The sequence below is a fragment of the Oncorhynchus gorbuscha genome, linkage group LG15, assembly GCF_021184085.1.
Source record: "Oncorhynchus gorbuscha isolate QuinsamMale2020 ecotype Even-year linkage group LG15, OgorEven_v1.0, whole genome shotgun sequence".
Taxonomy (NCBI): domain Eukaryota; kingdom Metazoa; phylum Chordata; class Actinopteri; order Salmoniformes; family Salmonidae; genus Oncorhynchus; species Oncorhynchus gorbuscha.
In genome coordinates this window covers 58,228,131-58,246,760 of record NC_060187.1, presented here as the reverse complement: position 1 = coordinate 58,246,760, position 18,630 = coordinate 58,228,131, and the positions used below count along the sequence as shown (strand labels likewise).

The 18,630-nt window shown below is 41.1% G+C and overlaps 1 protein-coding gene across 1 annotated transcript in view; it reads right to left on the bottom strand.

Annotated features, from left to right (window-relative positions):
* LOC123997585 (glutamate receptor ionotropic, kainate 3-like) overlaps nucleotides 1-13,261 on the bottom strand; it is a 130,288-nt gene extending 117,027 nt beyond the window's left edge. Inside the window, exon 1 of the mRNA XM_046301978.1 lies at nucleotides 12,736-13,261. Within this exon, the coding sequence (XP_046157934.1) occupies nucleotides 12,736-12,850 (115 nt within the window). The 5' untranslated portion in view covers nucleotides 12,851-13,261. The remainder of the gene's footprint in view (nucleotides 1-12,735) is intronic.
* Between the last annotated feature and the right edge of the window lie 5,369 nt (nucleotides 13,262-18,630).

Genomic DNA, 18,630 nt, shown 5'->3' with positions numbered 1-18,630 from the left:
TGAGATTGAATTTTCTACGCTTGACTGACTCCTGCTCTGCTGGACTTGTAGCCAGCGATTCACTATTCATTTTCATCACATCTTCGAGCAATATGCAAACCACAATACTAGTGATCAAATGAACAGTGACAGATTTTAGTACCAATGTCTATAAGCCTCCAGTAAGCGGCGCATTATGAAATCATGTATAACCTTCGTACTGTATATAGACTGAGCCATGATATGAACACTAAAATGCATTATACACAGATGGATCATAGACAGTGTTATTGCACCCAATTGTGGAGTCAAAACCCATGTCATGACAAAGAAGACAGTGGTTAACCAAAAAAGACTGGCAAGTAAGAACAGAACTATAACACCGTGGAACCAAACCGAGCGCTACTATGAGTAACTGGAAACCGTTACATGTTTTATTTGACCTTTATTTAACTAGGCAAGTCAGTTAAAAAAGAACAAATTATTATTTACAATGACGGCCTACCGGGGAACAGTGAGTTAAATGCCTTATTCAGGGGCAGAACGACAGATTGTTTTTAGCTTGTCAGATCAGGGATTTGATCCAGCAAACTTTTGGTTACTGGCCCCATGCTCTAACCACTAGCCTACCTGCCATGAACAAATCAATCTTGTAAAAATACTGAGGGGAAAGTTGAGAGTGAAAAAATATACATTTGAGAAAAACACTGCGTCGAAACTACTCATTAACTCTCTTTGATAGAGAATTGATTTTGGAGAATACGCGTGCCGATTAGACCGAGGACCAATCAAACATTTCATTCTTGATAAAAAAATAAAAGGTCAGGCGTCATCCAATCACGTCGCAGATTGGCAGGCCCCTTGCTGACAACAAACTGCTTACTATGACAGCCATCCCAGGCCTTCTAAGATTCTCTCTCACTTCTGTAGTGGTGACCTGAGGGAAGGGTACTGTTCTGAACGTTGGATGGAATGCCCTTCTGCCAATGCTATGATTCATGCATGCATCGCTAATAGCTTAGCTGATCTGCAGTGACAATCCCAAGTCGCCCACTAACCTCCACTCCCCCATTCATTTCCTCTCCCGTGTCTCCCCATCAATGATAATCTCCATCTCAAGTCCCATCTATCTTCGTCTGGGTACATGCAGAAGGGCAGGCCTTAAGTGATTCATAGCATATACTCTGTGGTTAACCATAGTGCACCCCGGGGACAGTAGACGGTTAAACATTCCTTTAGATGGAGGAGGATACCCAGGTTGTCTTATATAGCACACAGAGAGGCTAGAGAGGGATCTTCAGGTGCTTTCACTGTGTTAACTAAATTGACAGTGGCTTCCAACCTCCAAGCTATCAGTCAATGGTGGGAGTGAGCGAGTGCTGTAAACGCGGAAGCTCGAGAGGTACCTCTCTGCAATGGTTTGGCCCAGGGAGGTTTGTCTTAGCGCGCACCCCCCCGCCATGAAACCTCACACACAATGCAGGGAAGGATTCACACGACCAGACCTGACATTTGCAGCGTACCCATAACAATAAGGTGCCTGATTAAAAGGGCAGACTGAAATCATACCACGCCCTGTACATTGTACTAAGTCCCAGCTAAATAGGATTTAAAACCTGTGCCGCCCACTGATACCTTCGGTGTCAAATCCTGATTAATATAAAGAGAAGGAGAAAAGGTCTCGCTATTGTAATGCCTGTGTAACAAGGGGTGTCTTAGAGCTGAGTAGTTACACCAGTATACACAGTCCGTGGACAGATAAGGCTGTATTTTTATAGAGAAGGCGGAGGAAACTGCTCCGTTGAATGCCGTGCTATTTGAAAGGCGACGCAATAAAGGCTCTGTTTTTATCTTGCTTGGGGCAATGCACAAAAGAAGCGAGCATAGCAACGTGGCAGGTTTTAAAATTGGGATCAATAGGTTCAAGCTAATTAACAAACTAAATAAGAGTCTCCCAAGCTGCGTCTGCTCTCTCTCCCCGTCCCTCTCCCTCTCCCTCCAAATAGTGGATGGGAGACCATAAGGGTGTGTGTGTGTGTTTGTGTGTGTATGCATGTGTGGGATGGGAATGGAAAGAGGATACCTAGTCAGTTGCACAACTGAATGCATTTAACTCAACCCCTCTGAATCAGAGAGGTGTGGGGACACATTTTGCACCAACAGGACCGGTTCCAATTAACCATGCTATAGAGCACCATGACCCACAAAATAAAATGGCTGTCAAATCCAGGAAAGCACACCTCCGGCTGCTATAATGACATTTAGTCCCAGGAGGCTGCTGGGGAGTGACAGGGAGACGGATAACTGACTTTATCATGCGTGCAAGCTGTTTTTGGTTATGTTCAATTCAATACATTACCTCAATACTTCACACCGAATACATAAGAGTAATCTAGAAAAACAATAAACAATTCTCAATAAAACTCCTGCCCAAGTTTTTGGCAATTTTTTTTCAGAACTAGACGGACGCATTGATGTGGGGGTTGCTCGGTATTATATATTGAAATAGTTATCAGAAGCAAATGCTTGCCGCAGATCTTTCACTGTGGAGCGCACACTTTGTAGTATGATATGAAAACACCATCTGGTGTGGGAACACAGCTAGGCTAGCTGTGTAGCTAAAAGGCGCTACTGTGTCATAGGGTTACCTTGCTGTTAGGGATATCCGTTACATTAATCCTCAATGGATTTTGGTTTTAATAATCATTACCTAGCATGCATAATGCAACAGCTCTACTAATGTACACGGCAGGTGTACTCTTTCTTGAGACAACGTTTGTTGCTACGTATTGCATCATCATGGGGTTTCCCGTTGTGTCAACGTTTTCATAAGGCCTTATATTAAACCTTTCCTATTACGGTCTTTCATTAGAATTTCATTAGATTATGTCAAAATAGTGACAGTAATATTACTTGTATGTGACTTACGCTGACATATTTCTGGATTCATAACACGTAACACATGAATATGAAGGTTCCAAACAGTAGCCTTATATTTCAGTATATTGCCTGGAGTGTTTGCTTTGTTTGTAGGGTAACATTGTGTCTCCCATGGAGCAGAAACAGTGTGTTCTGATGACAGCGGAGGATTGGAGAGAACACATTCTGAGACAGGGCCCTCTCCTGAACAATATGAACATCTGCCGTTTCTCATCAGCTATATTCAAGCTAATGACGGGCCGCAAGTGTGCTGACAGTGAATGGAATTGGATTGTGTACAAGAGCCCCTGCGAGACCAGACATATGTTCTGCAGTGTGTTTGTGGATGGGGTTTTTGTGAGTGTGCGTTTATGTGTATTAGTCGAAGTGTCACTATATATATGAGAGAGAGAGAGAGAGAGAGAGAGAGAGAGAGAGAGAGAGAGAGAGAGAGAGAGAGAGAGAGAGAGAGAGAGAGAGAGAGAGAGAGAGAGAGAGAGAGAGAGAGAGAGAGAGAGAGAGAGAGAGAGAGAGAGAGAGAGAGAGAGAGAGAGAGAGAGAGAGAGAGAGAGAGAGAGAGAGAGAGAGAGAGAGAGAGAGAGGAGCCCCTCTGGCATGAGTTATTAAGTGAAGAAGCTGTGTATATTGTGCCTGTGTGGGCGAGTGAAGTGTGTTTTTGACAGGTAGAAGAACTGTTGTATCCTTCTTCCCTTTCAATCTCCGTATCTGTCTCTGCGTCGCTAACAGAGACCACTGCATCACACACATTAAAGGAGGCCACTCTCGCTGGATACAATTGTACTGTGACCTCTCCCCGTCTTTGTTCGTATGCACCGCAACAACTCCCAGGCTGCTAGCCTAGCGCTCTGCCAAGAGGATTCTCCCTGCATGCCGCCGCCTCTTCTGTCTAGGGACAGATTAAATTCACATAAATTAAATAGTCGTTTTCCACTCTGGCAATTGATGGCCATCTTAATTTCACACAACTGTTGATGTGTTGTTCACCTCTCGCTGTTGCCTTTCTTTATCATTTATTTATTTATTTATTTTTTTTTCACCTTTATTTAACCAGGTAAGCTGGTTGAGAACAAGTTCTCATTTACAACTGCGACCTGGCCAAGATAAAGCAAAGCAGTGCGACAGAAACAACACAGAGTTACATGGAATAAACAAGTGTACCGTCAACACAATAGGGAAAAAAAGAACGTCTATATACAGTGTGTGCAAATGGCATGAGGTGTTATGGCAATAAATAGGCCATAGTAGCAAAGTAATTACAATTTAGCAGATTAACACTGGGGTGATAGATGAGCAGATGATGGTGTGTAAGTAGTGATACTGGTGTGCAAAAGAGCAGCAAAGTAAATAAAAACAATTTGGGGTTGAGGTAGGTAGATTGGGTGGGCTATTTACAGATGGACTATGTACAGCTGCAGCAATCAGTTAGCTGCTCAGATAGCTGATGTTTAAAGTTAGTGAGGGAAATATAAGTCTCCAGCTTCAGCGATTTTTGCAATTCGTTCCAGTCACTGGCAGCAGAGAACTTTAAGGAAAGGCGGCCAAAGGAGGTGTTGGCTTTTTGGATGACCAGTGAGATATACCTGCTGGAGCACGTGCTATGGGTGGGTGTTGTTATCGTGACCAGTGAGCTGAGATAAGGCAGAGCTTTATCTAGCATAGACTTGTGGATGACCTGGAGTCAGTTGGTCTGGCAACGAATATGTAGCGAAGGCCAGCCGACAAGAGCATACAGGTCGCAGTGGTGGGTGGTATAAGGCGCTTTGGTAACAATACTGTGATAGACAGCATCGAATTTGCTGAGTAGAGTATTGGAGGCTATTTAGTAGATGACATCGCCGAAGTCGAGGATCGGTAGGATAGTCAGTTTTAGTAGGGTAAGTTTGGTGCCGTTAGTGAAGGAGGCTTTGTTGCAAAATAGAAAGCCGATTCTAGATTTGATTTTGGATTGGAGATGTTTGATATGAGTCTGGAAGGAGAGTTTACAGTCTAGCCAGGCACCTAGGTATTTGGAGTTGTCCACGTATTCTAGGTCAGAACCATCCAGAGTAGTGATGCTAGTCAGGTGGGCAGGTGAGGGCAGCGAACGGTTGAAAAGCATGCATTTGGTTTTGCTAGTGTTTAAGAGCAGTTGGAGGCCACGGAAAGAGTTTTGTATGGCATTGAAGCTCGTTTGGAGGTTAGTTAACACCGTGTCCAAAGAAGGGCCAGATGTATACAGAATGGTGTCGTCTGCGTAGAGGTGGATCAGGGAAACACCCGCAGCAAGAGCGAAATCGTTGATATACAGTGGGGCAAAAAAGTATTTAGTCAGCCACCAATTGTGCAAGTTCTCCCACTTAAAAAGATGAGAGGCCTGTAATTTTCATCATAGGTACACGTCAACTATGACAGAAAAAAATGAGGGGGAAAAAATCCAGAAAATCACATTAAGATTTTTAATGAATTTATTTGCAAATGATGGTGGAAAATAAGTATTTGGTCATCTACAAACAAGCAAGATTTCTGGCTCTCACAGACCTGTAACTTCTTCTTTAAGAGGCCCCTCTGTCCTTCACCTGTTACCTGTATTAATGGCACCTGTTTGAACTTGTTATCAGTATAAAAGACACATGTCCACAACCTCAAACAGTCACACTCCAAACTCCACTATGGCCAAGACCAAAGAGCTGTCAAAGGACACCAGAAACAAAATTGTAGACCTGCACCAGGCTGGGAAGACTGAATCTGCAATAGGTAAGCAGCTTGGTTTGAAGAAATCAACTGTGGGAGCAATTATTAGGAAATGGAAGACATACAAGACCACTGATAATCTCCCTCGATCTGGGGCTCCACGGAAGATCTCACCCCGTGGGGTCAAAATGATCACAAGAACAGTGAGCAAAAATCCCAGAACCACACGGGGGGACCTAGTGAATGACCTGCAGCGAGCTGGGACCAAAGTAACAAAGCCTACCATCAGTAACACACTACGCCGCCAGGGACTCATGATCAAACCAGAATATAACTTTTTGGTAAAAACTCAACTTGTCGTGTTTGGAGAACAAAGAATGCTGAGTTGAATCCAAAGAACACCATACCTACTGTGACGCATGGGGGTGGAAACATCATGCTTTGGGTCTGTTTTTCTGCAAAGGGACCAGGACGACTGATCTGTGTAAAGGAAAGAATGGATGGGGCCATGTATCGTGAGATTTTGAGTGAAAACCTCCTTCCATCAGCAAGGGCATTGAAGATGAAACGTGGCTGGGTCTTTCAGCATGACAATGATCCCAAACACACCGCCCGGGCAACGAAGGAGTGGCTTCGTAAGAAGCATTTCAAGGTCCTGGAGTGGCCTAGCCAGTCTCCAGATCTCAACCCCATAAAATATTTGGAGGGAGTTGAAAGTCCATGTTGCCCAGCAACAGCCCCAAAACATCACTGCTCTAAAGGAGATCTGCATGGAGGAATGGGCCAAAATACCAGAAACAGTGTGTGAAAACCTTGTGAAGACTTACAGAAAACGTTTGACCTCTGTCATTGCCAACAAAGATTATATAACAAAGTATTGAGATAAATTTTTGTTATTGACCAAATACCTATTTTGCACCATAATTTGCAATTAAATTCATAAAAAATGTGATTTTCTGGATTTTTTTCTCATTTTGTCTGTCATAGTTGAAGTGTACCTATGATGAAAATTACAGGCCTCTCTCATCTTTTTAAGTGGGAGAACTTGCACAATTGGTGGCTGACTAAATACTTTTTTTGACCCACTGTATACAGAGAAAATAGTCAGCCCGAGAATTGAACCCTGTTCACCACTATTTCTCTTCTTTCTTCTTTCTGTTGTCGGGATTCTGATTGCACACAACGGCCTTTTTCCCAACCTCTTGAAATATTTGTGAGTCATTTAAAATTAGAAGTTTGCATGAACCCCGGTGAGGAGGATCTAGGCAAGTGTGTGTATGTGAGAGATAGTGAGTGAGTGAGAGAGAGAGTGAACAGAGAGTGCTCTCCTTCTCACCTGCATTCTGGAGAAGCTAATCACGTGAAGAACATTTTCTGGTTGGAAGGGATAAATACCAGCCTCTGAAGTGACTTGTCGTGTTTGGAGAATTTCAACCGATTAGCAGCTCTAATTCTCCTCACAGAAGTGTGGCTTTGGAACATTCACAATGCATACAGCAGGAAATACATATTGAGACTTCTCGACTGTTATTTCACACACAAAATGTATTTAGGTAGTGTTTTCCCCAAAGCATAAATTACATTTGGGGAGACAAAATGAAAACGCAGACATCGGCTGTTTGAGGAAGGGCAAAATAAATGAAAGTGATGTCATATCATGAGGAAGATTGATTGACTGGCCATGATGACGTATTAGGTACAGTAGATAAAGTAATTGAATATTCAATACATCCCTGTCTGGCACTTAAAAGCAGCATTAAGAAAGAAAAGAGACAAGAGACTATAAATTAGTTTAATTAATATTCTGCCTACAACTAAAATTAAATAAGCATAACTATAAGTATCTATTAAATGGTTTGTGGGCTGGTTTGTAATTTCATTGCTTCTCAGCATAAGCATTGGCTGCTCTATGACAGTGAGGCATGAGAGTGAGCCATCCATTATATATAAAATCATTGCCATTGTTCTAAGCTGTTGAAAAATTAATATGTCTCTTCACCTACTGCTCAGGTATTTATATAGTTGCATTGCATCACTTAGCTTTCAGTAACTTCCCTCTAAATGTGTCATTTTACATTCTAAAATGGGTGCTATAGCCTACCTCATGACAAATTAAGTATACTCAAATCTCAGTGGTTGGGTGAATTTGTTACATAACCATTAGCGTCCGTTGAAGTTGGCATAACTTAAAAACTAAGTCCGGGATCTTAAGCACAACAACATATTGTACGAATTGGATTCATCACATATCAAACTCAATTTAAAAGGAACCACCAGCTTTCATGTTCTGAGCAAGGAACTTAAACGTTAGCTTTCTTACATGGCACATATTGCACTTTTACTTTCGCATTATTTAAACCAAATTGAACATGTTTCATTATTTATTTGAGGCTAAATTGATTTTATTGATGTATTATATTAAGTTAAAATAAGTGTTCATTCAGTATTGTTGTAATTGTCATTATTACAAATACATGTAAAAAAAATAATAATATGGCCGTTTAATCTGTAACGGCATTTTTAGGTCCTCCAATAATAGGTATTGATATCGGCGTTGAAAAATCATAATCGGTCAACCTCTGCTTTGAATAGCGGGTAGTTAGAACGCAAGAATGCTTCTTTTTGCGAGACTGTCCTTGAAAGAGATCATGTCTCGCTTTGTTTAGTTTTTTCTCAATGGCATGCTATAGAGAAACACAGATTAGGCCGTTGGTCTAGTCTCTGACAAAGCACAAGCAAATGCCTGGATTCATGACGATTGTACAGTGTTGCACCATTTAACATGGTCCTTGTTTCCACGTATGACTGAGAGAACACTAGTTGTTTAGCAGGGTAAATACAAGAACAAGAAGAGGGAGGACGCTGAAGGTTAGGAGCAATAAAATAGGCCTAGATATAGTAGAATGAGTCTTCTCTCTTTTCTTCCCTCAGACGTTTACAGACCTGCAGAAGGAGCGTGATTGACCATCTGGCCCTCAGTATGGAGCTATGCACTGTAAAAACACTCAAATCAATGGAAACAACTCCACCTTGGATGCCCACCATTACACAGATGGTGTACTTGGAGAGAACTGCTTAGGCTTCCTAACGAAAAGCAGACACTGCACAGACAGAACACCCCACGCCACTGGCCCGCCACCACCACCCACTTCCAGTGAATGTTGCTTGCTTGTTTGCTATTGTAACGTATTGTTCCCACGCTGGCCGGCGACCATGACCTCCAACAGGGCCCTCTGGTGGTCTGTTGATAAATGGCTTTGACCAGGAATTTGAGTGTGTGAAAAGTATACTCGTACACAAGCACAACACACACTCACACACATACCCACGGATACACTCTCTTAACGTCACACATAATGCACATGCACACAGCGGAGTCGTTTCAACTAAACCTAGGGTATGGCAAGCTAAATTGACTCCAGCCATTATCACAGAGTTGCTGTAGTGTCACCACACCTCAGTCAATAGGGGACTTAACACTCCACAAACAAGCAATACAATAATTCACTGCTACGCACCGGGATTAAAACTCTAGTTTAGTTTCATGTCAAGTCAAACAGCAGTTACCTAGCCAAAGCCATCTACTACAGCCATCTTTAGGCGCTGTTCCCTGCATCTGCATCGATGCGCTCTCCATAACCCTAGTCAGCCAGGCTACCACATGGTCCTAAAGTCAACCCTCTAATATCACTAAACTGCATTTGGCTTTTAAAGGTTGGAATGATTTTACTAGCCTATTTTTAATTGTTGATGTTGAGCTAGGTTATGGTGACTGCTAATTGACACCACTTACACACAGATAGTCTAGGGTATAACATGTACCATACATGAGCATGCGATGATGCCAATAGACAAAACATACAGTAGATTATGTGCAGACAGACATACAAACCCATTGAAAGGCACTCAGAAATTAACTTAATTTTTAAGGTTTACAGAGACAGTGTTATTGACAGTGTTATTGACATAGATGTCACTATATTATTACTCTATAGAATATGCCTAAGAAGTACAGTAGACACAACCAGCAAAAAAGTATTTAGTCAGCCACCAATTGTGCAAGTTCTCCCACTTAAAAAGATGAGAGAGGCCTGTAATTTTCATCATAGGTACACTTCAACTGTGACAGACAAATTGAGGAAAAAAATCCAGAAAATCACATTGTAGGATTTTTAATGAATTTATTTGCTAATTATGGTGGAAAATAAGTATTTGATCAATAACAAAAGTTTATCTAAATACTTCGTTATATACCCTTTGTTGGCAATGACAGAGGTCAAACGTTTTCTGTAAGTCTTCACAAGTTTTCACACACTGTTGCTGGTCTTTTGGCCCATTCCTCCATGCAGATCCCCTCTAGAGCAGTGATGTTTTGGGCCTGTTGCTGGGCAACTCGGACTTTCAACTCCCTCCAAAGATTTTCTATGGGGTTGAGATCTGGAGACTGGCTAGGCCACTCCAGGACCTTGAAATGCTTCTTACGAAGCCACTCCTTCATTGCTCTGGCAGTGTGTTTGGGATCATTGTCATGCTGAAAGACCCAGCCACGTTTAATCTTCAATGCCCTTGCTGATGGTAGGCTTTGTTACTTTGGTCCCAGCTCTCTGCAGGTCATTCACTAGGTCCCCCCGTGTGGTTCTGGGATTTTTGCTCACCGACCCCACGGGGTGAGATCTTCCGTGGAGCCCCAGATTGAGGGAGATTATCAGTGGTCTTATATGTCTTCCATTTCCTAATAATTGCTCCCACAGTTGATTTCTTCAAACCAAGCTGCTTACCTATTGCAGATTCAGTCTTCCCAGCCTGGTGCAGGTCTACAATTTTGTTTCTGGTGTCCTTTTACAGCTCTTTGGTCCTGGCCATAGTGGAGTTTGGAGTGTGACTGTTTGAGGTTGTGGACAGGTGTCTTTTATACTGATAACAAGTTCAAACAGGTGCCATTAATACAGGTAACGAGTGGAGGACAGAGGAGCTTCTTAAAGAAGAAGTTACAGGTCTGTGAGCGCTGGAAATCTTGCTTGTTTGTAGGTGACCAAATACTTATTTTCCACCATAATTTGCAAATAAATTCATTAAAAATCCTACAATGTGAATTTCTGGATTTTTTTTCCTTCTAATTTTGTCTGTCATAGTTGAAGTGTACCTATGATGACAATTACAGGCCCTCTCTCATCTTTTTAAGTGGGATAAATTGCACAATTGGTGGCTGACTAAATACTTTTTTGCCCCACTGTACTCTCACACACATTCTGACGTGTTCACGTAGACACATTTGTATGTTTTTGTTCATGAGGACATCAACTCAAATTCAGCACATTTTCTTGGCACATCCTTGTCATCTGCCTTTTGTCAAAAGCCTAACTCACGGATACAGAAAGAACTGCACCTGCACTAGAAGAAAAATCAAAATGATATTCACAAAAAAAATGCGATAAAGCAGCTGTAGCACATTTCAAGGTAAATTTGTCTCGGGCTGTGGCATTTCAACTACAAGACTTGTCACAGGCTATTTTCAGACTCCATTGAAGGTGGTGCGGTAATAGAAAAAAGGTTATTTTAACAAAATTCTTCAATTTGCATCACTAAAACACAGCATACTCTGCGCAGCATCTAAGAAATCACAACTCTCCACAACAATGTCATAGCTGTTCACAATGCTGCAGTCAATCATCAAGACATGACCAGCCAGAATAAACGATGGCAAACCACATCTGTAATACTCAATACAATGCATAGTTTTCTAGTGAGGCATCATGGTTTGGCTTGCTCTCAATATTTTTCTACTAATTTATATAGGAAAATGAACATATATAGGATACTCATTTCAACTACCAGAAATCAACATTTACTTATCAAAATATTTGATTATTTAGAATGTATACTGGTTATTTGGTTATGGTTATTTGTTGACAGGTTAGAAACTAGACTATGGTGTAGCCTAATAACTATGTAATAACATATATTTTACTGTAAGACATAGGCCTGCCTCTTCTTTAAAAACAAATGGACTGGATTTGGGCAAAATAGAATATTCCCCGTGGTTGTTCACTATTTTACATAATGACTGGTTAGGGTATCTGTTAAAACAAAATATTCACATTTGTCCTGGGCCCTATCATTTAAATTGAGCCTTGTGTAGCTACGTTAATGTCGACTAATGCCATTTTGAGTAATTGTCCTGCATGGCACCGAGCCACTTGTCAAAAGCGATTTGCCTTGGGACAAAAACCTATTGATCTTCATTCTGTTCCCTCTCTCCTCCCGGCACAAAACGCTTCATCGTATCGCCGCGTTCAGAATGATAATTCTCACATTGTTTTACTTGGAGTGATTCCAAAAGACAGCGGCAGCATCACGTGCTCACTTGTATCATCACATTAACCGTAAAGCAAGGGGGGAAGATTGGGAAAGAAAAGGCACTAGAGATCAATGCAGGAGTTGCTTACAAACTTCCTTCACTCCATATGCCTTCGCGTCATGCGGCTGTCCAAAGCAGGCGACACCTGTGCCATCTCAGCACACTTAATATTTGTTGTTGTTCCTTATTTGCCCTCTCTTAAGTGCAATAAGATGTTTGGGTTATGCATATTCATATTGTATTGCTATGCAAACTTTATCTACTTTTTCAAAATTTTTAAGCATGTCAACCTTCTTCAAAAATGAATACAGAGGTGAGATGAAGACGAATCATGTGTGTTGATTCTAGGGTGTATTTATAACGCATCAACAATATCGATTGCCACATGATGAACATATAATAGATTATCTGAAAATAATGAGTAGGGGTCTTCTTTTTTTTACACATATCGGATACAATGTGGTTGAATCTAAGCCTCCTGGCACGAAGTCACAATAGTGGCACAGCATTTAATCCAATGTATCACTGTCGTATAAACTATTGTGGGCTATAGTCTCTGCAATATTGTTTTAGATGCACACAATCATCTGATGGCATACCTTTGACATGGGCGTTATATTATAGATGAAGGGCAATGACCGTTACTCCAAGAACCACAGATGCTGTACAAGCACAGATAGAGACCCTCACTTTGCTAAATAGATAGGATTTCCACTCCATGAACGAAACTGATTCTTTACCTATAGCCGGTCCATATTTCAGATAAATAGACAATTAATGACACTTACCTATTCGAATGACATGAGGCATCCCACAAGAGTACTGAATCCAAAAGAGACATAGAATGGCCGATGTCCAGTATTCCACAATCGAACTCCGGGCAGACAACAAAGTGTTTCGCATGATTGTAAAGTCGTGTGATCCACTTTTTAAAATTCCAAAGTCGCTTCAGTGTTGCTCATCAAATTTGAATTCGACCGAGTCATATGTGGGTTTGTGTGTCTGCGACAAATGGGCTCTCATTGTACTTGGTGCAACATTCTCCCAGTTTTTTTCACTCTCAATGCTTTGAACGGCTTGTCAAGATTATACCCCAGTTACACACACAGGCGGATCAGTGTTACACCTGCGAATGCTGGCTGCTACAATTAGCCTGCACGAGTCTGTATCCCTTCCCCTCCTACCGTTGATGCTATTTGTCTGCTGGCTCGAGAACAACCGGGCTGGATTCCCGTACAAACGCGGAAGGGGACTGCGCCTGCGGTACTTTTGGTCGCCTCCAACGATGCTCTCTCTGACCGGTGTTAGCCACAAGAAGCCTTGAAAACCTGTTTCTTAATAAGTTTCTTCAGAATTTATGCAAGCTCATAACATATTTCAAATATATAAAATATCAGTGTTGATTTGAAATATTACATTTGTCAAAAATGTAGCGTTAGCCAAATTGTAGTTATTATCATGCTGAAAATTGTCTAAATGGTCATTAATGTTCATCTAGAAAAAATTACTCGAAAGGTTTAAGAAAAAGCTTCTTCATGATGCAGTAGTCGCTGCTGTCTGTTTTTCTCATGGCTTGGTGAAGGAATAACCTATTGCGCTTCAAGTTTTAGAAAAATCAATAACAAAATATCCGTGCACGACCAGAATGGCTTTTTAAAAATGGAATGCTTGTTCAACTCGCAACCTGTGCGTGGTTGGACAGATTCACTGGTGATGGTGTTTTTTGGTACTGAGCAACGCTTGGGTTGTGGGAGCGAGCGCCACCAGCCTTATTCAATAGTGCCACTAGAGGCACTTGAATCATTAGGCATAAATCACAATATGTCCATGAAACATTTGACACGTGAGATTATACCACCAGATTACTAAATTTTCATTTATTACTTAGTTCTACTTATTTTACATCTATGTGTTGATGGTGCACTTTTGGTTAGATTAATGTTCCCTAAAAAACTGTTGAAAAGTTCAGTATAAATATCTTGTTTGTCATTGCTTCAAATGCATATTCTGCCAATTCTACCTAAACAATTGCAATGAAACACACCACAAAAGTTTCCCCTTTTAATCTAACAGTGTATAGTGTACTCATCCCACTGAGTCATTTGGAAAGAATAGGCTGCTCAAATGTAAAGTTGGCTCTATGGTAAAAAAGTGCAGCCATGTCCTCACTCCATTCAGGCCTAATCAACATGTTGAGAGACAAAGAAAGCCTGCGAACAAATGTAGCAGGAAACGATTGAACGAACAGGTTGAATTGTGTATTTACATGTAGGGAGATAATAGTCTGGCAGTGGGGCGTGGGCCACTGACAAAGCAGACTGATCATCACGGTTATTCGGAGAGCTCTGTCTGTGTCAATGAGCACATTAAACTCACGTAACTGCTTAGTGCCTTTCTGTCTGCCAATTTGTCATGCTTTATATGGAGCCGTCCGTCGCAAGACGGTGGGTGAAACATGATTGCGATCGCATAGAGAGTGTGCCACCGCCTGCAGTGCACAGCCCCCTCTCTCCGCCACTTCCTCTCTGCTGTAGGTACAGTAGTGACTGTGTGGAAGTATCAAGTCACATCACACGTGTATTCATCTACGCGGTGATACACAGTACTGTATTATTTACTGCCATCAAACATTCCAGTGAAAGACGTACATTAATTATATCAGCTTGTCACCTTGTTAGAAATTGAATTTATATTTTAATGAAGGAAAGGCTGGTATCTCTAGACTGAGTCTCTACCTCTTATCTCTGTACTTGGTTTACATGTTGAAATATAAAGGGATTTAAAAGATTCTGTTGGAGATACTCAGTCTGAAAATGGCGAAATGGCGATCTAGTCTTAATGAGCTTATGAATGCACTGATGGGGGAATGGCTTGGCCCATTGGTTTTATATTCCTATTTTGAATGGGGGGGGGCTGCTTGTATCATAGGGCATGTGAGTTAAAATAACTATAACTGTCTCTGCCACTGCATATTCTTGTCTTGAGGAGCAGACCCTTGGCACAATAAAAGGACTATCAATGTGAGTTATGTGGCCCTGCTCTCACATTATCAAGATTAATTGACTGCTGCTATTTCAAATACAAAATGTACACCGCTTCAGCAAACAAGACATTCTGGGGTTCTGGGGGTGCCCTCTTAGAGAGCCTTGTGGCAGTGCTCACCATCGCCCAGACTGATCAATGAATCTGATCGATGACAATGATCAATGGTCAGACAGGTGTGTCATCACCCAAGGTGTGGTGGAATGCTATGGGAAGCTATGGGCTGCTATGAGACACACGCAAGCTATCACATAATTAGACCTGGGTTCAAATACTCTTTGAAATCATGTCAAATATTTGAGCTGAGTTTGATTGAGCTTTCCTTGGAGCAATGGAACCAATTTAAGTCTCAAAAGAGTAAAGCCCGCTCACCTGGCACTCCAGGCACCCTAAAGCAAACCCTCAAAGTATTTGGAAGACTTCAAATATGTAAACCCAGGTCTGCAATAACAAATCACCCAGTCACGCAGCACTCCTCCCCTGACAAGATGTACAGTTGATGTCGGAAGTCATTAAAACTTGTTTTTCAACCACTCCGCAAATTTCTTGTTAACAAACTATAGTTTTGGCAAGTCGGTTAGGACATCTACCTTGTGCAATGACACCCATGATTTTTCCAACAATTGTTTACAGACAGTTTATTTCACTTATTACAGTGCCTTGCGAAAGTATTCGGCCCCCTTGAACTTTGCGACCTTTTGCCACATTTCAGGCTTCAAACATAAAGATATAAAACTGTATTTTTTGGTGAAGAATCAACAACAAGTGGGAGACAATCATGAAGTGGAAAAACATTTATTGGATATTTCAAACTTTTTTAACAAATCAAAAACTGAAAAATTGGGCGTGCAAAATTATTCAGCCCCCTTAAGTTAATACTTTGTAGCACCACCTTTTGCTGCGATTACAGCTGTAAGTCGCTTGGGGTATGTCTCTATCAGTTTTGCACATCGAGAGACCGAAAATTTTTTTCCCATTCTTCCTTGCAAAACAGCTCGAGCTCAGTGAGGTTGGATGGAGAGCATTTGTGAACAGCAGTTTTCAGTTCTTTCCACAGATTCTCGATTGGATTCAGGTCTGGACTTTGACTTGGCCATTCTAACACCTGAATATGTTTATTTTTGAACCATTCCATTGTAGATTTAGCTTTATGTTTTGGATCATTGTCTTGTTGGAAGACAAATCTCCGTCCCAGTCTCAGGTCTTTTTCAGACTCCATCAGCTTTTCTTCCAGAATGGTCCTGTATTTGGCTCTATCCATCTTCCCATCAATTTTAACCAATTTTAACCAGCAAAGTTCAAGGGGGCCGAATACTTTCGCAAGGCACTGTAACTGTATAACAATTCCAGTGGGTCAGAAGTTTCCTGTGCCTTTCAACAGCTTGGAAATGTCCATAAAAGGATGTCATGGCTTTAGAAGCTTCTGATAGGCTAATTGACACAATTTGAGTCAATCGGAGATGTACCCGTGGATGTATTTCAAGGCCTACCTTCAAACTCAGTGCCTATTTGCTTGACATCATTGGAAAATCAAAGAAATCAGCCAAGTCCTCAGAATTTTTTTTGTAAACCTCCACAAGTCTGCTTCATCCTTGGGAGCAATTTCCAAACACCTGAAGGTACCACATGCATCTGTACAAACAATATTAGGTAAATATAAACACCATGGGACCACACAGCCGTCATACCGCTCAGGAAGGAGACACGTTCTGTCTCCTAGAGATGAACGTACTTTGGTGTGAAAAGTGAAAATCAATCCCTGAACAACAGCAAAGGACCTTGTGAAGATGCTGGAGGAAACAGGTACAAAAGTATCTATATCCACAGTAAAACGAGTCCTATATCGACACAACCTGAAAGGCCGCTCAGCAAGGAAGAAGCCACTGCTCCAAAACAGCCATAAAAAAGCCAGACTACAGTTTGCAACTTCACATGGGGACAAAGATTGTACTTTTTGGAGAAACATCCTCTGGTCTGATGAAACAGAAATAGAACTGTTTGGTCATAATGACCATCGTTATGTTTGGAGGAAAAAGAGTGAGGCTTGCAAGCCGAAGAACACCATCCCAACCGTGAAGCACAGGGGTGTCAGCATCATGTTGTGGGGGTGCTTTGCTGCAGGAGGGAATGGAGCACTTCACAACATAGATGGCATCATGAGGCGGGAAAATTATGTGGATATATTGAGGCATCATCTCCAGACATCAGTCTGGAAGTTAAAGCTTGGTCGCAAATGGGTCTTCCAAATGGACAATAACCCCAAGCATACTTCCAATGTTGGGGCAAAATGACTTAAGGATAACAAAGTCAAGGTATTGGAGTGGCTATAACAAAGCCCTGACCTCAATCCTATAGAAAATGTGCGGGCAGAACTGAATAAGCGTGTGCGAGCAAGGAGGCCTACAAACCTGACTCAGTTACACCAGCTCTGTCAGGAGGAATGGGCCAAAATTGTGGGAAGCTTGTGGGAGGCTACCCGAAACATTTGACCCAAGTTAAACAATTTAAAGGCAATGCTACCAAATACTAAATGAGTGTATATAAACTTCTGACCTGCTGGGAATGTGATGAAAGAAATAAAAGCTGAAATAAATCACTCTCCACTATTATTCTGACATTTCACATTCTTAAAATAAAGTGGTGATCCTAACTGACCTAAGACAGGTAATTTTTACTAGGATTAAATGGCAGTAATTGTGAAACTGAGTTTAAATGTATTTGGCCAAGGTGTATGTAAACTTCCGACTTCAACCGTAAGTCCTTCTCTGTAACACAACAAGGTGAATATAATGCTAAATAAATATTGTCAGATAGTTTGTTGAATATAACAGGGATAATGAGTGGAAATTTAAATGACAGCCGATGCTCATATTATTCCATGCTGGGTTAATAACTACTTCTCTGATGGCACCCCCTGATTCTCTCTCTCTCTCTATGAGGTATTATCCATAATAAGGAAAGGGGCATTACTCAATTCTGTTCTAAACATGAATGGCCTGCTGGGAAACATAATACAACATTGGAAAAAGTAAAAGGGTGGTAAAACATTAAAACACTAGTGAATATTGGTTTACAAAGTCATTTTGGCGATAGTTTATTTGGTAGTCTTCACTTGGATGTATAGCTGGTATAACCAATGATTTATTCATACACTAGATGACTGACAGAGGGAGCTGTTTTGAAGCACTTTCGTAAAAAATATTTGGGAAGTTATAGAAATACCTTTCTTAATGTATACATTTGTTTTGCCATTTTTTATTTGTTATTCTATTACAGACACCTTAACGCATACCTTTAAATTATATTATGTTAGCTAAACGTAAACATTTAAAATGTTCCTTAAAGTTCTAATGTTACTGTCCCCACTACAACAAAAAGTAATTAAATACATTGAATTATGTCATTGAAACATTTAATTGAAATACTGTAGAATTCCATGCATTCCTATGGAGGACTACTTCTTCTGGGTAGTGCCAATATGGCAGACCGGTGGCTTCAAACCCTCTCATTGGCCAATACATATCATCAACAATCCGGAGTTTATAATGTAAGTATTGTTTTATTATGTGAAAGATGGGTTGGAGTTTTGGTCAGAATCTGTATGAACACTACTGTTGTGGTTTTACTGGGCAGCCTATATG